The sequence below is a fragment of the Phoca vitulina genome, unplaced genomic scaffold (assembly GCF_004348235.1).
Source record: "Phoca vitulina isolate PV1807 unplaced genomic scaffold, GSC_HSeal_1.0 scaffold10, whole genome shotgun sequence".
In the NCBI taxonomy this organism is placed as follows: Eukaryota; Metazoa; Chordata; class Mammalia; order Carnivora; family Phocidae; genus Phoca; species Phoca vitulina.
In genome coordinates, this window is record NW_022589713.1 from 17,718,159 (window position 1) to 17,744,318 (window position 26,160).

General features: G+C 46.2%; 1 protein-coding gene across 1 annotated transcript; it reads left to right on the forward strand.

Moving 5' to 3' along the window:
• Positions 1–1,849: 1,849 nt before the first annotated feature.
• On the forward strand, positions 1,850–24,496 carry RBP2 (retinol binding protein 2). Its single transcript, XM_032409202.1, has 4 exons — positions 1,850–2,038; positions 14,621–14,799; positions 22,571–22,672; positions 24,211–24,496. The coding sequence occupies exons 1-4, from the start codon at positions 1,966–1,968 to the stop codon at positions 24,259–24,261; spliced, it is 405 nt and encodes a 134-aa protein (XP_032265093.1). The 5' UTR covers positions 1,850–1,965; the 3' UTR covers positions 24,262–24,496.
• The last annotated feature ends 1,664 nt before the right edge of the window (positions 24,497–26,160 follow it).

Here is a 26,160-nt window from a genome sequence, read left to right on the forward strand (position 1 = left end):
GTTGGCCTGGTCTGTCCCTCTAGACAGTTTTCACATTTACTTCTTTCTGGAAGCCTATACATTTTGCAAGTTCAGGACTCCAGTTATTTATTTATTTATTTATTTATTTATGTATTTATAAAGATTTATTTATTTATTTCAGAGAGAGAGAGAGAGAGTACACAAGCGGGGGTAGGGGGAGACAGGCAGAGGGAGAGGGAGAAGCAGACTCCCAACTGAGCAGGGAGCCCAATGTGGGGCTCAATCTCAGGACCCTGAGATCATGACCTGAGCTGAAGGCAGACGCTTAACCGACTGAGCCACCCAGGTGCCCAGGACTCCATATATTTAATACATTGACTAGCAGGAAGCATAAGCTCAAACTAGAGGCAGAGGCAGAGCAGGGCAAAACTTCTTTTTAACTCACATAGATCCCAGGCCAAATAGACAAACTTTCTTATTGTCTCTGGGCAGATTTGGGTATTTCACACTCTCACTGACAGTCTGTCCAGTGTTTTGGTTTTATGCAAGCATCTTCGTTTCAACTTCCTGCCTGACAAAGGGTGAATGCCCCCACCCACCCATTAAAATTCAAATCTCTTGCTTATTGAAATTAACAACCCCATTTTTGCCCCCAACAACCTCCCCCATCATGTCAGCTTTTTATTATTTTCTTGCAAAGGAGGCCTATGGGAGACTCAGTTGGGAGTCGGAGGGGCTATGTGGAAGTCCTTGAATCTGAATTGCCTACCTTTCTTTTTTTTTTTTTAAGATTTTATTTATTTATTTGACAGAGAAAGACACAGCAAGAGAGGGAACACAAGCAAGGGGAGTAGGAGAGGGAGCAGCAGGCTTCCCGCTGAGCAGGGAGCCTGATGCGGGGCTCTATCCCAGGACCCTGGGATCATGACATGAGCTGAAGGCAGACGCTTAATGACTGAGCCACCCAGGTGCCCCAAATGCCTACCTTTCCAAACCAGGAGGCTAAATGCTCAGCTTACAGCAGCTTCTAGCTGGACATCAAATAATGAAGCCTAATGCTTCTCATCTGTCCATTTCTTCTGCCTTCACTCATTTTCTCTTTGTGGGAAGTTGTCCTTTACTCTTCCCTTTATCCCACACTGGTTTTTTGATAGCAGGTGGGCCATTTTTTACTGTGTGTCTTCCTGACTCCAGTACATTTACTAAAAAATAGATGTGCTACTTTACATCCCCCAAACCACACACAGACAGAACCATTTGCTTAGATTTCACAACATATGAATACATATATTAGAGCTCCAAAGTGCCATAATCAAAATTGGCCTCACCTTTGGGGACTCATAGTTTATCCATCTCAGCCCACACCTCTATGCTTGAGTATAGTGGCCCCTACTCAGGCCTCATTTCTCAGAACTATGCATCAGAGCAGTAATCCAACCCATTTTCTGACCCACTGGGACAGCTAATTTGGGGAACAGCCTGAACCAAGAGTCTTTGTCCAAATGCAAGCTATGCCCCCCACTCTGGTCAAGGTGATCCTCAGCTTGCTCCTGGGGTCTTGAAGCAGAGTCCCACTGCCCCTTTGTCTCCCATCTGGCCTCCCTCCAGATATGGCTTGCTTTTAGTAGATTGGGCTCTGCCCAGTGTGGGGTGAGCACTAGGTATTGGTTTTCCTCAAGTGCAGGACAGAGTGTTCACTGTGGGGCCAAGGGCTCTGTGGGAACCCAGCCAGCCAAAAAGTTGCTGCTCTGAGGCCCTGCATGTGGAAGAGATCACTGGGGCACCCATGCTGGCCACGTTGGACTTTGAGCGTGGATTGCTCATAGTCCTGCTGAACTTTGCAAAGGAAAGTTTTTTGGGGGTTGTGCTTATAACCTTTGAAACTGTTATCTCAAAGCCATAAACCTGCTCCACTATACTATAAAAGTAGCTCATTTCAACATGTTCTCCCCGCAGCCTCCTTGACATTCAACACTCACCCACACTGAACCAGAGGCTATCACCATGACGAGGGACCAGAATGGAACCTGGGAGATGGAGAGTAATGACAACTTTGAAGGCTACATGAAGGCCCTAGGTAAGGGGGAGACGAGGGGTGAGGGAAGGAGGGGAACTTTGGAAGAACTGTGGTCGAGCCCTCCAGACAGTGCCACTATGGAGTTCAACAGATCTGTGTGCAAGCCTTGCTCCTTATTTGCTAGCTATGTAATAATAGGTAAATCATACAAATTCTCTGAAGCTCAGATTCCTCATCTGTAAGTTGGGAATAATAGTAGAGGCACAAATCCTCCTACCAGAGCCCCAGTCCTGCTGTGCTGAGTAGTTTAGCACCCCGAGTGGACAATAGAATGGAAAACTGATTCTATACATGGGAAGATGGTCTGGAGCTTAGCTCAGAAGTATAATTTTGAACAAGATCATACAGGTGAGGAAACCAAACCAGAGGGGCAGCCCAGTTAAGGCTTGCTGTCTAACCTTGACCAATTTTTTAACCTTCCAGAACCAGTTTCTTCATCTGCCAGATAGGAATTTTCTGGCCTGGGTTTCCTCACAGCATGCTTGCTGTGTCCAAAGAGAGAGGAGGCAGAAGCTGAATGGCCTTTTATGACCCAGGCTCAGAAATCATACAGCATCACTTCCAGTGTATTCTATTGGGTTGGAGGAGTCATGAGCTCACCTACATTCAAGGGAAGGGTACAGAGACCCCATCTCTCAGTGAGAGGAATGTCAAAGTCACATGGTACAAATAGCAGGTAGGATGAGAAGTATTGTTGCAGCCTTTTAAGTAAATGCAATCTGTTACCCATAGGACAGTGGGTGATTCCATCCCTTGGGTCCATAGCAATAGAACAACAGGAACAAGATGTAGGTGTGGGGTGGTGGAGGGGGCTACTGTACACAGGTCACTGAAGGCTTCCTAAGTGCTCAGTGGGGTTTTGAAGGATGGAGGGAATTGCTCCACACAGAAGTGGAGTCAGGCATGACTCTGCAGGCGTGTGCAAAGGCCAGGCCAGTAAGAACGTGGTGTTGGGCAGAGTGAACAGAACAAGTTGTATTGCCAGGAAGTGAAGTGCAAGGAGGGGATGAAAGAGAGTCAGAAAGGTGACAGGTCAGATCTTGAAGGTGGTGTGCCACCACGTGTGGACTTAACCCTACAAGGAGAGGAAGTGTCTGCAGAGGAGAGAGAAGCCACCAATGCTCACTCTGACAGCCAGGGGTGAATAGATCTGCAGGGACTGTCAGAGAAGTGAAGAGCTTGTTGCGATGGCCCTGGGAAGATGGTAAGAGCAGTGCCAAGAAGGTGGACAGGGTGAAGTCTGGAGTGGAAAATAGACTAGATTTGGTGACTGGGTGGGGACAGGGCAGGGAAGGAACCTAGAAAATGAAACACCATCATGTAACTTTAATCAGTGAAGATGTGGACATATAATGGAAGGTGTGTGTCCTAAAACTGCTCAGTTAATGTTCAATTTAGAAATCTAGGAATTCTTTAGTCCACAAATTGTAAATATTAGGGAAGATCCAATTCTTCTCTTTATTTAGAAAAGAAGGTGGGGGGCCATCTTCTATGAAGAACATCTTTTCATTTAAATGAACGTGCACAGATTTAAAAGAGCAGAGGCCACTGCAAAAAGTCCTAGTGGGTCTCTGGAAAATTCTACCAGAAAGGAGGTAGGCTTAGAGGCTGAAGTCAGCCAGCTCCCCCCTGAATGGTCTCTGCCAGGAAAGGTTTCCTGAATACCCACAATGTTCCAAATCCTGTCCTGACTGTTTAAGAGCCACAGTCCAGCTTCAGAGATGAGCACATGCCATGATAAGCGTTATCAAGCCATGGTAAGCATCTTGCCAGAACTTTATATACATTATTTCATTTAATTTATTCAGTTTCAACACACGCGTTGAGCACCTATGACATGCCAAGAACTGTTCTAGGCACTGGCAACATGGTGGTCAACGATGTGACAAGTTCCTTGTCCTCTTGGAGTGTACATGCTAGTGGCAGCGAAAGGAAGTAAATAGTTTAAGATAGTGGTAAGTGCTTTAAAGAAAATAAAAAGGACCTCTTGAGTGAAGAGCGTTGGGTGGTCAGAGAAGGCTGTTTGAGGAGGTGACAAGCAAACCAAGGCTTGAATGTCGAGAAGTGGAGTCACAGGTACAGGAGACAGCAAATGCAAAAGTTCTGGGTGTGTTCAAGAAACACAAAGGCTGGTGTGTTGGAAGTGGTAAACAAGGGGAAAGTCAGCCATTTATGCTGGAAGACAATCTAGCTTATTTATGTTCTTTAAGGATAACTACGGCTACAGTGTAGAGAATGAATCATTGGAAGGCAAGACTTGAAGCAGGGAGGCCCATCCTAGGAGGCTGTTGTGTTGTTCAGGCAAGAAGTGGTGGTGGCTTGGGCTGGTAGTGCCCAGGGACCTGGAGAAGAGAGTACAGGTTCAACAAGTATTTTGGAGATAAAGCCAACAGGGCTTGCAGAGGAATATGAAACCAGAGGATATGGAGGAAATGAAGATAGCCCCAGGTTTAGGGCTAAACAACTGGGAAGATGGTGATCCCATAGGCTGAAATAGGGAAGATATGGGGAAGAGTGAGTTTGGAGAGAGGTGCTGGGTGGGGTGGAATGCACTAAGACTTCTGTTTTGCATATTTTGATTTCAGATGCCCATTACACATCCAGGTGGAGTATTAAAATTGGCATGTTGATGCAAGATCTAGAGCTCAGGGTATAGTCAGGGATTAAGATGGAAGGAATGTTTTCCATTTCTCAGGATGAGGAATCGGAAGCCCAGAGAAGTGAAAGGACCTCCCCGGGGTCACCTGTGGCTGGGAAATAATGTTGCTCAGACAGACACCCGGTCTGCCTGCTTCTACCACCCAAGCTCTTTCCACAGCACTGTTCTAGGTGAAGGTACTAAGCATGGGGGTAGGGGAGAAGGAGCTTCATTCTGAGCAAGTTGTGTCGGGATGATAGATAGTCAGGACCCTCAGAAACATTGCAAGAGTCAATCAGAGTGCCTGGGTGGAAATTAATTAGCAAATGAAGGAGAGGGAGAGAGAAAGAAAAAATGTCTGATGACCCAAGGAGTTATATTCACAAAATTTGGATTTCTGCTAGTGCCTGCAGGTCAAAGAAGTTATACACATTGCCAAAGTCTTTACTTGAACCACATGGTATCTGGTTGGACTTTTTTTTTTTTTAAGATTTTATTTATTTATTTGTCAGAGAGAGGGAACACAAGCTGGGGGAGCGGCAGGCAGAGGGAGAAGCAGGCTCCCCACTGAGCAGAGAGCCCAACGTGGGACTCAATCCCAGGACCCTGGGATCATGACCTGAGCCGAAAGCAGACGCTTAACCCACTGAGCCACCCAGGCGTCCCTGATTGGACTTTTAAACAGGGAAAGTACTGGGGGTGTGGCGGGTAGAAAAGCCCCAGTGAAGATAAGTTCAGCCCCTTCCTAGCCACTTCCCCTAGGAGAGAGAGAGCCCCTTCTCTCCTAGCTTGTATTGGCCCCACCTCCCCCTGCCCCCATCCCAGCAGTGAGTCCTAGAGTATGAGTCGGGAGCGAAAATCATGCAGAGGGAGAAGGGAGGCACCCCAGGGTCTCCAGTCTGCCTCCACTGGCTAGGAAATTTGGAGATGCCCATGAGAGACAGGAGGAGGCAGGCAGGGGGTCAGTCCAATTTCTCTCTAAATGTGTTATCTGGAGGAAAAGATGCAGAGAAGATTGGTCTTGCACTCTGCTTCTCACAGTTGCCCAAGTGTGCTGATGATCTGAGAATTAAGGAGTCCAGGTTTGAAGCCCATCAAAGCCGTGCTTGAAATAGATCTCAGATTTCACATGATGAATATGTGTGCATCTCTCTCTTTAATTTACAAAGAGTGCCTGCCCTTTTAACCCGCGACTTTAGCTTTTTTCACAAGCGTATTACAAAGCATTTTAATGGTGAGTAGCATACTCATATTTCAACTTTATGACTTACATTGTTCAAAATGTAGTTATGGAAAGTATGCTTTAATAAAGTCACTTCAGTGTTGTTGTTTTCTTCTGCAGCAGCTACAAGCCACATATATTATTCAGATATAGCTTGCCTTTGGACCTTTTCCTCTGAGATAGAAATTTATTTCACCTGGCTATAAATCAGGCTCGAAGATACCTTTAATCCAGAAAAGCAGATAAAACATACTCGCTAACCCTGGTGTTAAAATATCATATCAGGAAAATAATTTTCGTTGCAAAGTACAAAGAGGAAGTGTTTTTGTAATCTGTGTGTGTGTGTGAGTGTGTGTGTGTATTCTACAGCGGCAGTTAAACCTTTCCTTTTGATTAGAAATATCACGAATCCACCAACAGAACACTTGGCTCCCTACCCTGGGGTGGAGCAGAGGTGACATGATTAACTAGCCTGTGCAAATGCTAAAGGGTGGCAAAGATGCCAAGCCATTTTTCAATCCAGAGAAGCAGCAATACTTGATTCCATTTGCATAGAACCCCTAATAAGATTCCCCTGGCGCTGGTCAGAAAGATTGACTGGGGGTGGTGTGGCCAGGACGAACCAGTTCTCTCAGCAATAGGCATTTTTAGCTGTGATCTACCTTTCTAGGCAACCAGGGACAAGCAATAATTTTTGTTAGGGGAGCCTTAGTTGTGAGTGATAAACAGAATTTATTTGTGGGCAAGCTGTCAGGAGCTCTGTCCCAGCTGAGTAACTCTGAACCCACCACTTAAATTCTCTGGGCCTTGATTTCCACATCCTCTCTGAGGAAAGCTGCCGTTCTAAATTTTTCTGTAATCCCCAGTTCTCCCTTCATTGTTTTGCCTGGAGCCCTCCCCCTCTTTTCACCTGGTTAACACCTGGCCTGTGGTTTTCTTTATCATCTCCTAACTACAGTTCCGGCACCATGGTTTAAAACAGCATGGACCTCAGGAGTGGGAGCTAAAGTTGTTTCTACCCACTGGCCAAATTTTGCAGCGAGGAAGCTGGTCCATGCAGAGAAATGTTTGGCCAGGCTGGATAAAAAGCCAGGGCTATGCTAGTGAGGAAGTAGATCAGCCACCATTCTGACTGTTCCTTCGGAGTCCAGAGCCCTTGCGATGCATGAATATGAACCAAATATTTCACTCTGGACTGAATGCCGATCTGGCCACTGTTTCACCTAAACAGGAAAGGCCAAGGGGTGGAGGCCACTGTGCACAGAATACCCACAAGCTCATTGGTACTTGGTAAAGCATTTTACCATCATTTTAACTGAATCCTTACATAAATAACACTATGAGATGAGCATTCTTTCCCCATTTTACTGTGAGAAAGCTTAGAAGGCACAGAAAGGGAAAGTGACTTCCCTGAAGTCACATAGCTGGGAAATCTGGGGCAGGATTTATACCTGGATCTGACTCTCACTCTGTTATACCAGTGGTTCTAAACTTTAGCATGCACGGAATCACTTGCAAGGCTTGTTAAAACAAGCAGGGCCCAACCCCCAGGTCTAGGGTAAGACCCAGAATTTACTTTTTGTTTTGTTTGTTTTGTTTTGTTTTGTTTTACATGCCCTCCTAATGCCCATCACTCAGTTACCCCATCGCCCCACCCACTTCCCCTCCAGCAACCCTCAGTTTGTTTCCTATGACTAAGAGTCTCTTATGGTTTGTCTCCTTCTCTGATTTCATCGTATTTTATTTTTCCCATATTTATTTTTTAGGGTAGCCCTATTTTTAACTCTTTTTTAATGTTCAATCAGCCAACATGTAATACATCATTAGTTTTTGATGTAGCATTCAACAATTCATTAGTTACATGTAACACCCAGTGCTCGTCACCACACGTGCCCTCCTTAATACCCATCACCCTGTTACCCCATCCCCCCAACCCCCTTCCTTCTGTAACCCTCAGTTTGTTTCCCAGAGTCCAGAGTCTTTCATGATTTGTCTCCCTCTCTGATTTCTTCCCATTCAGTTTTCCCTCCCTTCCTCTGTGGTCCTCCCCACTATTCCTTATGTTCCACATATGAGTGAAACCATATGATAATTGTCTTTCTCCGCTTGACTTATTTCACTTAGCATAATCCCCTCCAGTTCCATCCATGTTGATGCAAATGGTGGGTATTCATCCTTTCTGATGGCTGAGTAATATTTCTACAATACAATATATTGTATATATGAACCACATCTTCTTTATTCATTTCCCAACCTATGTTTTTAAGTTGCTTCTTAACTTTTATTTTCTTTTTCACATATATGTTTTATAGATTTATGCCCCATACCAGCCCGTTTTTCACTCAATTCAATTTTATCTTGATATATATGTAAGTTCTGATTTCTTTGCAATTTTGGGATATAGTGTCTTTTCTTTTAAAGAATTTATTTATTTATTTGACAGAGAGAGACACAGCGAGAGAGGGAACACAAGCAGGGGGAGTGGGAGAGGGAGAAGCAGGCCCCCCACAGAGCAGGGAGCCCGATGCGGGGCTTGATCCCAGGACCCTGGGATCATGACCCGAGCCGAAGGCAGGCACTCAACGACTGAGCCACCCAGGCACCCTGGGATATAGTGTCTTCTAACACGCAGACCAAAAATCAAGCAGGAATAGACAGATCACCCTGCTTTGTTCACCCTGAGAGATTATAATCTCTCTCCCCACCCCTCATCTTTTTTTTTCTCTTTTCTTTTTTCTTTCTTCTTTATTGTTTTGGATCATCTTGGCTTTGATGGCATATCTGTGGTAGCTTTCAACTACTTCAGATTTTTTTGTAGGTGCATTTTGCTTGGGTCGTGGTTGATATTTTGGACTCTGTACATTCCCTCAACCATACCTCAACAGAATGACTAGGAGGAGAAACTCCCAACGAAGAAAAGAACCAGAGACAATGTCCTCTGCCACAGCTCTAATGGATATGGATATAAGCAAGATGTCAGAGATAGACTTCAGGGTAGCAATTATGAAGTCAATAGCTAGGCTTGAGAAAAGCATTAGCAACAATATAGAATCTCTAAGGGCAGAAATGAGATCTAATCAGGCTGAACTTAAAAATGCTATGAATGACTACAGTCTAAACCGGATATTCTAAGCCAGGGTAAATGAGACAGAAGAATGAATTAGTGATCTAGAAGATAAAAAGGAAGGATAGAAAGGAAGGAAGCTGAGGAGGATAGGGATAGGCAGCTAGAAGCCCATGAGAACAGACTTAGACAGATCAATGATGCCATAAAACGTTCCAATGTTAGAATTACTGGGACCCCTGAGGGGGTGGAGAGAGAGAGAGAGGACTAGAAGGTATATTTGAGCAAATCATAGCTGAGAACTTCCCTAATCTGGGGAAGGAAACAGCATTTGTGTCCAAGAGGCAGAGAGGACCCCTCCCAAAATTAATAAAAATAGACCAACACCCCGGCATATAATAGTGAAACTTGGAAATCTTAGAGCCAAGGAAGCTATCCTGAGAGCAGCTCAGGGGAATCTGAGAAATCTCTTGGGGAAGAGATTTCTTACATATGGAGGGAGGAACATCAGAATAACATCAGCCCTATCCACAGAGACCTGGCAAGCCAGAAAGTGCTGGCAAGACATATTCAGGGTACTAAATGAGAAGAACATCCAGCCAAGAATACAGAATTTACATTTCTAAGAGGTTCCCAGGTGCTGTGGTGCTGCTGGCCCAGAGACCTCACTGCGAGAACCACTGTCCTAAACTATGGTGGCCATTAACCAATCCGGAAGTGTTTCTTGAGCACCTACTCTGTGCCCAACCCTGGGGACACAGAGCAAGAAGAGAGCATTGTCCTCATATAGGTTAGATTTTGGAGGGAAGAACAATCACCCCCATGAAAAAGTCAGAAGAAACTATCAGGCTGTGTCTTCTGGGGGGTAAAGCTGTGTGGTCTGAAGAGCAGGTGAGGAAGGAGGCAGGAAAGAGCAGAACCGGCTGGAGAAGGCAAGGCTGGGGCTGGGTCTCGTGAGATTTGGAGAGCTGCAAGGAGAGTGGCAGGGATTTAGGGGGCGAACACACAGGGCATATGGGAAAATGCGAAGTACGCAGAGCACAGCAACCTGTGAGATCAAGGGGCTTCATAAAGATGATTACGATGATGGCAGCAGCTACCATTCATGGGACCATTACCACAAGCCGCCAGCCACTGGGCAGAACTCTTCACAAACTCGATCATATTTAATGCTCAAAGCAACCTGATGCAGTTCCTAATAGCTCTACTTATGGCCACTGCTCTCAGCTGTTTGTAGATCTGGACTCAAGGCTCCAGCAGTGGGAGTGAAGCTGGACACACAGGAGTCACCTGACTCGCTAGACTGTGTTTCTGGGGCAGAAGGAGAGAAACAGGAGTTGGAGTGTGACATGTTAGCCCTCTGCCTGCCACAAGCATGTGCTTATACTGACTAGATATGGAAGACTCTTCAGTGGCTTTTAGCAATTTTAAGGGAGGATTAATTTCTAAGACAGAGATACTTGACCACTTGGTCCTGTTTACTCTTTTCCCTTCCAAACAGGCCAGCAGTTACCTTGAAGGGAGAAAATGAAACAGGAGATAGTTCCATAATTGCAGGGCCCAGGTGACTGAGAGAAAGCTGGAGGGTTTTGTCAGCCCTTTCTGTATCATGTTCTATGGAACACCAGACCAACCAGGTGGGATGTCCCACCACAGGGTGGGTCTACAGCCACACAAGACTGGGAAAGTCCATATCCTATATCCCCACTGTTGGGGTTGCAAAGCATCTTTCCTAGATTGAAGGCTCTGTGAAGTTCTTCAGTGTTTCTTCAGTTCAGTTTCTTCAGAAACCAGCTTCTCTTGGTTTTACCTCCTCATTTCCCAAATGTAGTTGATTATGAGCCACATTTTTTGGACCACCCAATGACCAATGAAGCTGAGCACCATGGCAAATGCAGTGGGGTACCCCAGCCTCTGTGAATGCTAGCCTAGAAGTGTTCACACACAAAGGGCAGCAGAGAGAGCTTTTATCTAATTCCACGTCCTGTGGCCTCATTGCAGGCTGTGTGGCTTGGCTGTCCTGGGTACAATTCCCTAAGCCACGAAGCAGAAGCTAAACGAGCTATCAGAAAAAGGCCAGGGGTTAGAGTGCGATTGATCCAGCTCAGACTTTGTAGAGGACCCTGAGCCCAGAAAACAACTGCTGTGTGGTAAAGACAGTACATTAGAGCTCTGGGAAACATAAACTGCCCCAAACAGGGAGGTGTCCTCTAGTTGGATCCAGAAGTCCCTGCAGCTCCAGGGGAATTGTAAAGAAGAGTCACTCAGAAGTTACTGGTATTTGGGCAGCCACAGAAAGTGCACAGACTCTGGTGGTCTGACCTTCTGACAAGACAGGCTGGCCCAGAGCTTGTGGAGCACTGTGCTGGCCCCAGAGACAGGCCATTCTGAGGTCAAATTCCGTCTCAATCACTTCCTCGCTATACAACCCAGGGAGAGTGACAGAGCTTCCCTGAGCCAGTTTCCTCATTGGTAAAATGGAGATAATACAATACTTATCTCATGGGTTTGTTGGGTGAGGTTTCCCAAGGGTGGTTCCACCCTAGGGCCCCATTCCTAGTTGGTTCCAAGGAGTGTCTTAATTACCACCCCAAATATTACCAAGGGTCCATACAGAGTAGCCTCCAGATCATCTGACCTAAAATTCAGCTCCTATGTTCCCCATAAGATTAATTCTCTCTCCGATGCTTCTGGATCGCACCTTGACTCCCAAGCTCAAAACTACTGTTTTCTCCTCCCAACCTGATCCCTCCACACATATCCATCCAATTACCAAATCCTGTGATGGCTTTTTCAGTTGTGTATGCTTAGACAAGTCACTTAACCTCTCTGGGCCTCCATGTCATCACCTATGGCTTGAGGAGTAGGTGCTTAAGTCATGGCTTTCAAATTTCCTCTAAACCATACAAGTCTCTCCATACAGCCCCTTATGATGAAATCCAAGATCTAAAACCATCCAGAGATTCTGGGTCTAGGGTAAGACCCAGAAATCTGTAGTTTTTACATCTTCCTACATGATCCTGATGGACAGCCAGCTTTGGGACCCATTGGTGAATTCTTAAACATGCAATGTTCTCAACCAATAGTCGTGAATAATATTGGAGCAAGACACTAGCATTCAAGCACTAGCTCATGCCAACTTGAACCTGTTTTTCTTTTCAACTTAGGATACAGGTATGTAATCCCTTTACCTTCTGGGCCGCCTGATGTTATTTGAAATTATTCCCTTTATGATAAAGGCTGACTATACAATTTCAGGTCCAAAAGCCCAGGCAGGGACCTTCCCCATGCAGATGTGGTACTCTTGTGGGTTCCTAGCTGCAGTCAAACTGCTGACCCATACTGAGGTCCAACCAGCCAGCTTTAGTATCTTCTTGGCCCTTTAGGAGGAGAAGAGTGTTAGTAATTAAAGAGATCCAGAAGGAGATGAGTCACAAAGGAATGGGAAGAGAGGATGAGGGGAGTGATGCCTGGCTACCATGGAAGGGCAGCAGAAAGGGTGGCGGTAGGCCAGCAGAGGTGTTAATTCTCCATATTGCCAGGAACTTCCTAAACTGTTGGTAACTGCTGGTCTTCCTCATGGGCACAACAGTATTTATCCCCCACCAGAAAGCATACAGTGTGAAGTTTAATTACTGACCTACCAGGGGCTGGGATTCTCAGAGAAAGAACACTCAATGAATTTGAATTGTTCTTACACTTGAGGTCATTATTATCTTTGGGTTATGATAGAACCAATGTCAGTATTTTTAAAAACTTCCAGGTGGAGTTTCTGGAAAAAAAAAGTTAAAGATTTAGATTGGCATCCAAAAATATCTGGAGAATTCACAGACATAAAGGGGATCCAATATGATTTTGGCTAGATACTAAGAGCTTAATGATGTTTATAGCAAGTTCCAGAATTATCCTCTGTTTCTAAATCTATGCCACGGGACAGTGACATTTTGGCTTGGGTGACATTTTATACACAACCAGAGGTTAGCAAGAAGTTTGGCTCCACACCTAACTTCATACTGTAAAATTCAAAGCTTAGTAAATGAAACACCCCACTCACGGACACACTCCCTTTTGTTTACTAATAGTCTCTGAGAAATGAATACGTTTTCCTTAAAAATACTTCCTAATAACTTCCTCCCTATTTTAAAATAAAGATATAAAGATAACTGGAAGGCTCTCTGGTGAGACTTAATGTTCAAACACCCATTGCCATTTGTCTCAATCAAAAATATATGTGAAAACAAATACTGCCAATGTATCAATTGTCAATCTGTCATAGCAATACTGCTTGAAGTGTGATCAATGACCGATAATATGAACATCACCTTGGAGTTTATTAGAAATGCAGATTCACAGCTTGCCCCAAGACCTACAGAGTCAGAATCTATGGAACTGGGGCCCAAAGATCTCTGCACAAGTTGTCTTGGAAATTCTGATACATACTAAACTTTAAAAAGAACTGCCTCATTGGTTTTTTTTGTTTGTTTTTTTGTTTGTTTTTAAAGATTTTGTTTATTTATTTGACAGAGAGATAGAGAGAGAGCACAAGAAGGCAGAGCTGCAGGCAGAGGGAGAAGGAGAAGCAGGCTCTCCACTGAGTGGGGAGCCCGATGCGGGGCTCGATCCCAGGACCCCGGAATCATGACCTGAGCCAAAGGCAGCCGCTTAACCAACTGAGCCACCCAGGCACCCCAAGAACTGCCTTATTGTTGGTCAACACTTTGCAACATATATGTGTATCTAATCATCACATCGTACCACTTAAGGTGATACAATGCGATGCAATGTTATTTGTTAAATGTATCTTAGTAAAGCCGGGGATAAAAAGAACTGCTATAGAATTTGATGGGGAAAAAATCAAGGCAAAGAAAAGATGTAAATGGAGTAAATTGGCAAAATCTTGATAATGGTTGAATCTGGGTAATGGATGTGTGGAGTTCCTTGTACTCTCCTTTCTACTTTAGTTTGTTTTAAACTTTTCACAATAATAAAAATATGAACAATCATTCATCTTTTCCTTAAAAGCAACAAAAGAAATCTCTGCACAAGTATTTATTAAGTGTCTGAAATGTGCTTAACGTTGTCCTGGGGGCCCATGACTGAGGCAGAACAGCCTAGCTAAGTACACCCCCAATCTGCTTTAAAAATGGAGGTTTGTATGTATCCTTACCTACCATGGACATTAACAAAAGGCCCATTTTTACCCATGATCTAGACTGGTTATTTTTAAGCAGTCTTTTTCCTTTTAAACCATGAGATCTTTCATTCAGCAAACTCCTAGGAAGAAATCCAATATGTCAAATAGAATGGAGCTTCTGTGGGGGAGGGGTGTGTGTGTGGCACATACCTGCATATGCATGTGTGTATGTGTGTGTATGAATTCACATGCCTACTGGGAGTTGCAGCTCAGGGGTGAGCCCTGCCTGCTACCTCCCCCCCCCATCAGGCTTCTGAGGAGGCACTGAGAGACCCTAGGTTTCCAGACGATTGACTGAGATGTCCAAACTGGCCATGTGTAAGACAATTCTTGTTTCCCATCTGAGCAAGGAAACGTGGGCTGCCCATGGTCTGAGTATCTGGTCCTGGATGTTTGGCCTTGTTAAAGAAATGAATGAGTCTGGCTGAGCACATCATAACCTCCACGACTCCCTTTGCCAACAGATATTGATTTTGCCACCCGCAAGATCGCAGTCCGTCTGACTCAGACAAAGATTATTAATCAAGATGGCGATAACTTCAAGACAAAAACCAACAGCACGTTCCGCAACTATGAGCTGGATTTCACTGTTGGAGTGGAGTTTGAGGAGTGCACGAAGGGCCTGGATAACCGGACTGTTAAGGTGAGGACCTGGCCTGGCATTTCTACTCATATACTCTGTGTGCAGAAGCCAGCCATCTGGCTTCACAATGAAAATATGACAGAAACAACCAGGGAGGGATCAGGAGAGGGGACCAGAGTGACTTGATGCTAGCAATAAGCAAGTATCGGAAGCTCAGCAGGGAGAAGCAAGCTGGCTTCTACACTAAGCTTATAAGCGAAGGAGAGATAGAGGACTGCTGACCTGTCCAGGACCTGGGGTAGGAGGCCAGCTCCTATGCCAACGTGGGCCTGACGGGCAAGGGCAATATCGTAGGGAGTGACAGTGATTTTGCAAGCTGGGTAGCACAGCTCTTCATCCCAGGGCAGCCCTACTCAGCACCAGCCAAGCATTGCCATGGAGCACGGGGGCCTCATGTTGCTAGGCTGCTTTTTTTCTTTTCAAGAGATGTTGAGAATTCATACGTTTTTATATGAAATACCTCAATTTTGGATTTTTTAAAGAAAAATGCAGTGCTAATCAGAAAAACTCAGTAGACTAAAGAAGTCAAGGTTTACCCAGTGCTAGTTACTTAGAGAAATCTCTAGCATGTTGATGGTTTCTGTCCCAGCATCACCTTAAACTCACAGGACATAATCAAGGAAATCTCCATCCACCGGAAGTCCAGACTTCTAGCCCCTTGAACTGCTTAGATATAGGTAGGACCCTGAAAGTGAGCAGACAACTCTGAGTGCACAAGTGGGGAGTTATCTCGAGGCCCGAGAACTGGACTCTGCAAGAGAAGCGGGCCCTCACCCAGAGGAGCTGTTTGTAAATAAGGCAGAGAATGACAGCAGCAGGGAGAAGTGGGGTTGGGGGCAGGGGGCAGGGGGAGACAGGGTAACAGCAGGCCCCCCTTGCCTTTTGCATCACCATGTGGTATCACAGCCCAGTGTCCAGTTGCTGCAGTGCTCACACTCACACTCAGTGTACCTGTCTTTGGTTATCCAAATCCAATTATACCTGGTCAGTCCCCACAAACAGGAACAGGGGGAAATGCAATCTCAGTCATACTTAAGGATTCCTCCATTCCAATCTTTTTTTTAAGATTTTATTTATTTATTTATTTGAGAGTGCGTGTGAGTGAGAGAGAGAGAGAGCACCAGCACGAATGGGAGGAGGGGCAGAGAGAGAGGGAGAAGCAGACTCCCCACTGAGTAGGAGCCCAACACAGGGCTGGATCCCAGGACCCCGGGATCATGAACTGAGCCAAAGGCAGATGCTTAACTGAGTGGGCCCCCCCGGGACCCCCCCCCCCCCCCCCCAGTTCCAATCTTAGCATCATGCAAGAACCGCATGGATTATACAGCCCAGGAAACTTGGAAGGACTTCCAGTTTGTCATTTACCATGGTTGCCACTGACCACTCACTGTCCAGGTCCATGCAGTTTATACAAGGGTGGGCAGCCTGCATATTTATAGTACCCGCTCCCTCCATGCCAATGCAGCCACCAGGACCTCTGCCCTGGCTCCCAAAGTGAGTATCTCATCCGCAGGTATCTGTGCCCTCACCCCAGCAGTGGGCCAGCCCATCAGAGTGCCACAAGGAAGCTGAATCCTCCACCCTGCCTTTCCCCTTTCACCATGAGCCCCACTCTCTCCAGAGTCCCACTCTTCTCTGGTCCTTCCAGGAGCTCTTTCAAAGTCAGAGGTCTCAACTCTCCCCCAAAGCAAGGGACATGAGCTCTGGCTGCTCTCCTGGGGTGGGGAGAAAAAGCTGTCATCATTCTTTGGCGATGACTCTAAAGCCAAGAGAGCAAGACACATTTTATTTCTCCATCAAATTGTCCTGCAACATTGATAATCTCAGCCATCAAGTCAAGGTTGAATTATATTTAGTGCTCCTTGCTAAAGAAAAGTGGGAAATGAAAAGCACTTTGGAAATGCTTCCATCAGAGCAGTCTTGGCATAAGGGCCGAAGCTTCCAGGCTCTGGAACAGCCCCTTGTAGAATCCCCTCCCTGAGGGGTTGATGAATCGACAAGGCTTCTCTGAACTGTGTGGCTGGAAGGCCAATTCCTCAGACACCAGAACGGATGGGAAATTTGTCACTGAATTTTTGCATCACTCTGCTGTTCTAGCCTAATCTGTTCACCATGATTCATTTTCCTCTCCTTTCCATTCTGGATGTGGGCTGTGGAGAAGCACGCCTGTACTCTCTGACTTCTTCTTTCATCACCTTTAATAGTAAAGAACTCACTCTTCCTAAGATAAGTTACATCCTTCCAACCCTGACCATTAGAGTATTCTGCCTCTCAACACCTACTGTTGTGCCTCTTCGCCTTTCCCCAGGGTCAGCTCGTGGTGCTGCAGAGAGAAAGAGAATCCCATTTCCCACTTCCTATCTCCGCTTTGCCCACAACAAAAAGTTGGGGCTTATACACACACGCACACACACACACACACACACGAGACTGGTGGGGCCTGAAAAGTCCCCAGGACAGAATTTCCCCAGTCTCCAGCAAAAGGCTGTTCCCATGAGCATCACAACCCAGACCAGATGCCCTTGGGACTACCTACTTGCTGTAGTCTGACTGGAACCCTTCAGCTGGAAAGGGACCACAGGGAGCAAGTGAGTCTATCTCTCTGGTTAATTTCTGTGGCCCGCATGTGGTGGCACGCCTGAGGGTGCACAAAGCTGTGTGTCCGTGTGCATGTGCACACATGTTCACATGTGTGTGTGCACGTGGGCATACACGTATCTGTCTGCACGTGTGCACATGCGTCTGTGTGTGCGTATGTGCACGTGTTGCTATAGTATTCATGCTCTTATTCTCCAGGGCTCTACTTCTGAACATCTCTGTCACCCTCACAAACCCCTCTGAGCACCTCACCATTCGGCAGTCTGGGGGAGAGATGTGTGTGGGGGGGTGGGGTTGTAGCAGAGGCACAATAGGGCCCTACCTAGAGTGCCCAGATCTATGCCATCCCAGAGCAGGGGTGGTGACACCACTTTAACCGTGGGGTCGACACTTTGAGGGACCCAGGGACCCTCTTCTTCCTTCCTGCAGGTCATATATATTTTTCACTCACTACTCTGATTTGTTTCTAAGAGGATTTAAAGCCCTTTTCAAAATTACACAAGCTACCCAGAATAAAATTAAAAAGAAGTAACTGATCCTCATGTAATGGAATAGCATGCAGGCATAGAAAGGAATGGAACACTGATACATCCCTGCATGACCTTGGGAAACATCCTGCTAAGTGAGAGCAGTCAGACACAAAGGCCACATATTGTATGACTTACATGAAATGCCCAGAATAGGCAAATCCCTAGGGGCACCTGGGTGGCTCAGTGGGTTAAGTGTCTGCCTTCGGCTCAGGTCATGATCCTGGAGTCTTGGAATCGAGGCCAACTTTGGGCTCCCTGCTCAGCGGAGAGCCTGCTTCTCCCTCTCTTCCCCACTCGTGCTCTCTCTCGCTATCTCTGTCACTATCTCTCTCTCTCTCTCCCAAATAAATAAATAAAATCTTTAAAAAAAAAAAAATGAGGCACATCCCTAGAGACAGAAAGTGGTTGCCAGGGGCAGAGGGAATGGGGAGTGACTGCTGATTGGAACAGGGTTTCTTTGCGGGGCAATGAAAATGTTCTGGATTTGGACAGTGGTGACAGTTTTACAACCTTGTGAATATACTAAACATGACTGAGTTGTATTTTAAAAAGGTAAATTTTATCGTATGGGAATTATATCTCCATTGAAAGCAATAAGTAATTGGGGCAGACAATCAGGGCAGGGGAAAGCAGACACAGACTACGGTGGTTAGAACAAGGAATGTCACGTGGTGTCCACGAGAGCCCAGGGGCAGCAGGCTTCTGGGGAAGCCCGCACTTGGAATTGTGGGAGGGGAGGGTGGGCGCTGCCAAAATCGCTCTTGCACAAGGGCAGGTGCGCTGGGAAGGTTTAATCATGTTCTTGGTGCTCTTCAATGTGCTTAATTTAAAGAGCCGTTGTTTTCCTTTAAAAACAACAACAACAGAAACCTCTTAGGGGACTGATTCAAATTTACAGAAAAGTTGCATGAAAATAGCAAAGACCATCCATATACTCTTTCCTGAGAACTACCTACTGTCACCGTTTTGCCCCATTTGCTTTATCTTTTGTACATGCTCTCTCACTATTATAAACATATTTTTTTCTGAACAATCTGATGTGTTACCTCTAAGTAATTCAGTGTTTCCCAAGAATTAGGATATTCTCTTATATAATCACAGTATCATTATCCACCTCTGTAAATTTAACACTGAGATAGTACCTTATCTAATTTCCCATACAGGGCTGTTTTTAACAATGTTAATTGCGGACACTGAGAGAGGGAAACTGCAGCATGGGCCCAGCTTCCTTCTCTAATTCAGTGCAAGTGCTTCTTCTTTATCCTTTGGCTCAGAAGCAATGGTTTCCCTCACTTGTCTCCATCCCCTCAACCTCAAGATCTTTTAAGGCAGTTGAGCCTTGAACTTTCAGAGCTTCCTCTGATGCAGGGATGAGGGACACCAACTGAAAGCAAATTGACTTGTGGAATTTTAGTTCATTTAACCATTCTCTCTTCTTACTGGCTGTTTTATGTGGGAGTAAGGCTATAACATTGTAGGTATTACCATAATTCATTGGTAACCAATTTACTTAGGGTCAGAATAACTTTTAATCTTGCTGCCTACTAAGATTTATTAAAAGAAAATATTAGGACAGGCCCTCGTGCACCAACATTTTTCTTTTTTGTTCCTTCTACGAATTTGCCAAACCCCTACTACATGAGAGGCCTGGGTCAGGAGCTATGGGTAAAGTAATGAATTAGAGCTCTTTCTGCCCTGAAAGATCTCACAGTCTCATGAGGAAGCAGACAAGTAGATGGACAGTTACCATGCAGTGTCCATATTGATGGTCATGTGTGTACTCCAGGGGGACCATAGAAATCAAGGCAAGGAGGAGGGCTGGCTGAGTCATTGTCAAGAATGATCATCAATGAAGAATATATACACTCATTTATTCTCCCACATGGGTTTACCTCAAGATTCCATTTCAACAAAATAATTCAATCACAGAGTCATTCAACACTGCTCACCAAGCACCTTCTCTGCTGAGTCTGGTATTGCAGAAACAACGTGGCCTCTTCTTTCATGGAGCTTATTGTCTATTGGGGGAGATAGATACTAGTTCAGTCAACATGTATTAGGTGTCCATGATGTGTGAGGCAATGTGGGCTGGGGGAGAGGGGGTTACAAGACACAGTCCTTGCCCAAATAAGAGGACATGGGTCCTTTCTCATCCTTTTGGGAGGGAACTGAGTCCCATGACTGATGATGAGCAATGATAAACGAATATTCCTTTCTCATCTATTTGGGAGAGAATTCTGGAATATTCCAGATAACATCTCCCTCCCAGAAGAGCAAGGAGAGCAACCTGTGAATTAAGCTTCTTCAACACATTCAAAGATGTGAGGCTTCGGATGGCCCCAAAGAAGGAGGAGACGTATTTTCTTTAGAAAACATGTAGAATTTTATTGTTAAATTAATTTAGGGACTATTAATACATGCAGATGGTTTAAGAAAATTTAAACAGTAAAAAGTAAAATTTCCTTCCCATCCTGCCCTCCACCTCTCGATTCTTCCTCAGGGACGATCACCATTAAGGGCTCTTTTAGTTCCTTGCAGAGAATATGGGCAAACATATGCATGCATACACATCCCCCGCCCCCCTTGTTTTATGCACATGGCCATGCTCCTTGCATTTTTAACTTCACCATACACTATGGAGACTGCTCTCCTCCATAGGTATAGGACTGCCTCCTTCTTTCAAGGGCTGCATAGCATGGATGAACCACACATATTTAACCAGCCACCCACTGATGGAATTTATGAGGCTTCTAGTCCTTTGCCATAACAAACAACATTGTGATGTGCTGAGGAGTAAAATGAGGAGGGATAAAATTGTACATAAAATATATAATATGGTCAAGGTCAAATATTATTTTAGAACTAGGTAGACTTAACAATCTGTAGAAAACAAATTCGTCCCCAAACATAGACCCGAATGTGCAAGGACAGTAAATAAAGAAACACAGGTCAGTTTGTCACCAACCAGGTTTACAAGATAGAGAGAAAAGCAAACGTCTGGTCCTTAGCATAATATTGTTCACAGAGGCATAATACATTTGCACATACTTGGAAGAAAACCAGCTGGCATCGGGGTCATCCCTGAGAAAGGACAAGACCGATGCAAAACCACTGTCTGGATGGGAGTGACATCATCCTTCGGGAGGTGCATGTGCAGTCCTCATCTGGGCTCAGAGGCGGGTGGCCCTGGAGAACCACCTAGGGATGGTACAAATGGTCCCGAGGCAGGTGCTAGGAGAAATAAAAGGAGAAAGAGAAGCCAGAGGAGTTGGGGGTGTGGGGATGTATAATCTGTAAGTGTGTGCCCAGGAGTTTGAGCCTCTTGGGGTTCAGTAGGTTTATGGCTTCTTCAACTTGCTGGTCAGCTCACCCTGGCCGTCCAGCATGAGCTCTGCATCTCTGCTGCCCACCCCCCCCGCCCCCGTGCGACTAGCCAGTCTGCACTGCTGTCCGGAGGAAGCCCAACACCAGGAGCAGGGCCACCCTCCTGCTTCTGGATGATGAGGATGGCCCTGGAGCCATCTGTTGTGGTCCCCTCCTAGTCAGGTAGCTTCTCTGCCTGTATTATTGCCCCACGATAGGCAGCCTTCACCATGCGGTTCCTGTAGGGAAAATTCCCAGAAGCAGAATTTCTAGGTCAAAGAGTATACACAATGTTATATTTCAAGAGGTAATATAAAACTGCCCTGCAAAAGGATTCAGACCAATTTATATATCCACCAGCCATTTACAGAGGGGCCTGCTTCTCCACACTTCCTCTAACTCAGTGTGTTATCAAACTCTTTGATCTTTGACTGTATGATGAATTGTATCTGAAAAACAGCCTTAATTTGCATTTCTCCTATTATGAGTAAGGTTGAATATCTTTTCTTAGGTTTAAAAGCCATCTGCTGGGTTTTAGGTTGTTTTTTTTTTTTTTTCTTTTCCTTGTAAGTTGTTGGCTGTGTCCTTTTTAAAATTTCCTATTAGGGTAATGATCTTTCTCTTTTTGATTTATAGGAGCCCTTTATATATAAGGAAGTCAGGTCTTTGATATGTGTTGCAAGTATTTTTCCCAGTTTGTTCTTCATCTGTTGACATTGTGCTATTTTACCCTTCCAGAAATTTTACATCATTTATAGTCAAATGCATCATCTTTCCCCCCCTGATTTGTAATGCTATCTTCACCATATGATAAAATGAGAGAGTAGAATTCCTTTTTTTTTTTTTTTAAGATTTATTTACTTATTTGAGAGAGAGAGAGGGCATGAGTGAGGGCAGGGGCAGAGGGAGAGGAAGAAAGAGAATCTCAAGCAGTCTCCCTACTCAGTGCAGAGCCCAAAGCGGGGCTTGAGCTCACAACCCCCAAGATCATGACCTGAGCTGAAGTCAAGAGTCGGACGCCTAACCGACTGAGCCACCCTGGTGCCCCTAGAATTCTTTGAAAGAGAACAGAACCAGCCACAAAAAACCGGTTTGGCAGGAATGGAAGGCATATGTGGAAAGTGAGTCTGGCAGATCCTGGCTTGGCAGAGGCTGAGGGCTCTGTCCTGTAGGCAGGCAGGAACCTGGCAATGGCCGCAGGAACCGCAGCTGCGGGCTTCGGTTTGTTCCGTCCCAATCAAGGCCATACATTTGATTTCCCTGGGAACCTGTCATTGCAGACGCTGGTCACCTGGGAAGGTGATGTCCTTGTGTGCGTGCAGAAGGGGGAGAAGGAGAACCGTGGTTGGAGGCAGTGGGTTGAAGGGGACAAGCTGTACCTGGTAAGTCCCGGGGTGGGCCCAGCTCCCTTCCACAGTGCTTACACAAACTGCAGGTTCACCTCACCAGGTGCTTTGACAAGAAAAATGGCCCTGCTCTCCTCCCCTGAGCTCCAGCCAAATGCGTGTGGTCATATAGTCAGAAAGCCATTCCCATCTGGCTCAGGGCACCCCAGGAAGAAATCTATATGACTGTTTCTGTGAAAAGCTGCAATTACAATGAGAGTTCAAAATGCTGAGTTAGGAAGCCGAGATCCCAGGAAAAATGCAGGGAACCTGTTAAAGACCAGCTGAAGAGAAATGTGAGGCACAGAATGAAGATGCGCCAGAGGAGGGTGGCTCCAGGCCTTCTGACCATTATGTGAGCCAGGAAGAAGAGGGGTGGGAGTGGGATGGATAGGGGCAGGCGGGCTTGGGAACCACCTTACAGACCACAGGTGTTGGCATTAGAACAGAGCAGGAGGAACAATGGCTGATCTCCTGAAATGAATTATATGTGTCTAGATAGCTGAATTTTTCAGTCTTCAATCTTCAAGGCAATTTATGTGTCCGGCATTCATATAGTGAGAAATCTTTCACTCCTTCATGCATTCAGTCACTCATTTGTTAAATGGCTCTTCATTCGTTCAGTCATTCCTTCACCTACGGAGTCAGGCAGGTATTGGCCCCAGTGTCAGTATTCAGGTCACCGTGGTGCCCTTCAGAGCCGGGCTGGCCCCACCTGAGATCTTTATTTTGGAGGCAGTGTCAACTGGTGATAAATGGGAAGCATTCACCCTGTTTTCCATTGGCGGTTCTCCCTACCTGCTCTGGTTTGGATGATGGATTTTTTTAATTGTAGTACAATCCCCAGTGGTCCCTGTGGCTAAGACAATGGATTCATTGTCAGCTGCAATGATTTTGTGGCCGTCCCCACACTCATATTTTTCTCTCCTCCCTCGAGGAGTCATGAGGTACAGATAAGGCCTGGGGGCTCCCTCTGTCTGGATGAAAAGCAGCATCTTGCCTGCATAGACAGGCCTGGGGGAGCCCTTCTGCAGCCCATGCCCTGTTGCCCTGTCATTGCCTGGGATGCCACCAACCAACATTCCAATCACCAGGGGCCAGAAAGCCCACATCATGGAGTGACAGCCCACCAGCCTGCATATTCCCGGGCCCTTGCCTTCCAAACGCTTCTCCCCACTAGATCCTTTCCTTCTTCATGGCTTCACTGCCTTTTATAAATTAAGAGATGTTGCTTTAATCACGGGAGTAGGAAAAATCCCGCCCAAGAGGGTAATTTCTTTACATCTTTCATTTTTATAGTTGTTCAAGCTCAATCCAAGTGTCAAAATCAAATTACTGCTCCCTGCAGGGCATGCCAGCTGATTGGGTCTATGAGATGCACTTTGCCCAGAATTACTAAGTGTCCTCTGTATTCCAGCTTCCCCACCCCCACCCCAACTCACAGACACCAAGAGGTTGGGCGGGGCGGTGGGGGGGGCGGGCAGGCAGAGGAAGTCCTGGCCTGCGAGTCACTCACCCACTTTCTGACCTTGCAGGATCTGACCTGTGGTGACCAGGTGTGCCATCAAGTGTTCAAGAAGAAGTAATGGCCACAACGGGGCCGCTAAGCCTGGGCTCCACACTCACCACCAAGGGTTCTCTGTGGCCTTTGGGAAGCAGCCAGTGGGGGGGGCCCTCCCACTCCTGACAGAGCCCATTAAGACATCTGCATGGATTTTAAATAGAATGAGTGTGTAACAGTTGACAGACATATTCTTCCTTCTTTGAAACTTGGCATTAAATGAAAAAACAAAAATCACTCCCATACTTTGAAACCCTTTATATCTATCTCCCTTTATTTCTAGAACTGTCGGTTTTATCCACAGGCAAAAGTGGTGATTGCCTGCATGGTGGTTCTCTGGGAAGCCTTTGTTGTTGTGGTTGCTGTTTATTTTTTGGTTTAGTTTTGTTTGGTTTTTTGTTAATTCGTTTGTTTGGGGGATTACTTTATCTGGAAACATTCTCTGGCTAAGATAGCATCCCCTACTCATTGCCCTTTGAGATTCATTTCTTTGGATAATACATTCATTTCTCCAAGAGTCTATTTTCAGACACATACGGCTTCCCGTTTGTGCTTTGCCTTCAGCAGCACGGGGAAAGCCACTTGTAAAGGTCTCTGCAGGTCTGTAGGACCCGCTGCTCTCGGTCCAGGACAGCCCTCTGCCCTTCAGCCCCAGGCAGAGCGACACCCGTGCAGAGGACTCCCAAGCTCTGCCAGGAAGCCTGAGTTCCAATCTCGCTGCTCCACTTCTTAGCTGGGTAGCCACGGGTGCATAGTTTGACCTCTCTATCCTTGTTTTTCTCTTCTATGACACGAAAAGACAAAAATAGCAACTCCTCCACTGGGTCGCTATGAGGGGTAAGCAAGTCAGTGTATATGGAGTGCTTGGAGCTGGGCCTGACCCATGGCAGGAACAAGGTCCCTGCTGGCTCTGGTCATTATGTAGAGTTACTCCCTCTACAGCCCAGGGGTCCAGATGAGCGGATGCTAAGTAGTGAGGGGTCAGTACCTCCGAGGCCTCCTGGTGCTTCCAGAACATTAGGTTTGTTACTCTGAAGAATTGTATTTTCCTACTGGATACACAAATGGAATAGTGCACCTGGAGGAGCAGAGTGGTCAACAGGGACAGACTTATGGTGGATCATTCATGGGGTCCCGGGAAGGCCCTGCAGGTCAAAGCCATTTCCTTCCCCCCTCTGTAGCAGGGCCTAAAATCCCACCGCTAGGCAAGCAGTACCTTTGAAAAGCAGGTTTATCCGCAGAGAGGTAGGTAGCACATGGTATTCACCCACTCCAGTGTGACTTGAATGAACAGATTATTCATTGATCCTGAGCATCCTAAATGGAATTGAGGACAGAGAGTAAAGTGGTAATCTGGCCATGTGGACCAGGGCCAGCCTTGGCCTAAGCCCCTGTGACCAGGCAGCCATGCCTCCCAGCAAGCTGTTCTCCCCAACAGCTATGCCATGTTCCGGCACCAGGAAAGCCAGGGAAGTGCTTGGATGGGGTCTCATGCTGGCTGGGGAGGTAGGGGGGAGGGGTCTCCCCATGGATGCTAGGGAGGAGGGGAGCCTCCCGAGGAGCTGCAGGCCCATCTCCTGGGGCAGACCAGGGACCAAGGGCAGGGACTGGTGAAGCAAGCTCTTCGTCCGCAGCTCCCCTGGAGCCTCTCCAGGAGCCTCGGGTTCCTCTTTTGATGCCCCCTCCTAGTCTTGCCCTAGCCCACCACTGCCTCAAATCACTCTCTCCTTTGTCCCTCAAGAACAAGATCCATCTGAAAGCCCACTGGGGACTAGCTGTAAAGCGTTCTGTCCATGGCACAGGTTCTAATTATTAGTAACTTGTGATCCTAGGTTTTGCAGAGTGTATTCTCGGGGTGCTAGCCACCCCCCGCCCCGCGGTCACTGAGCTTTGGAAATGCTGCGAACTATAGCTCTGTCTTAGA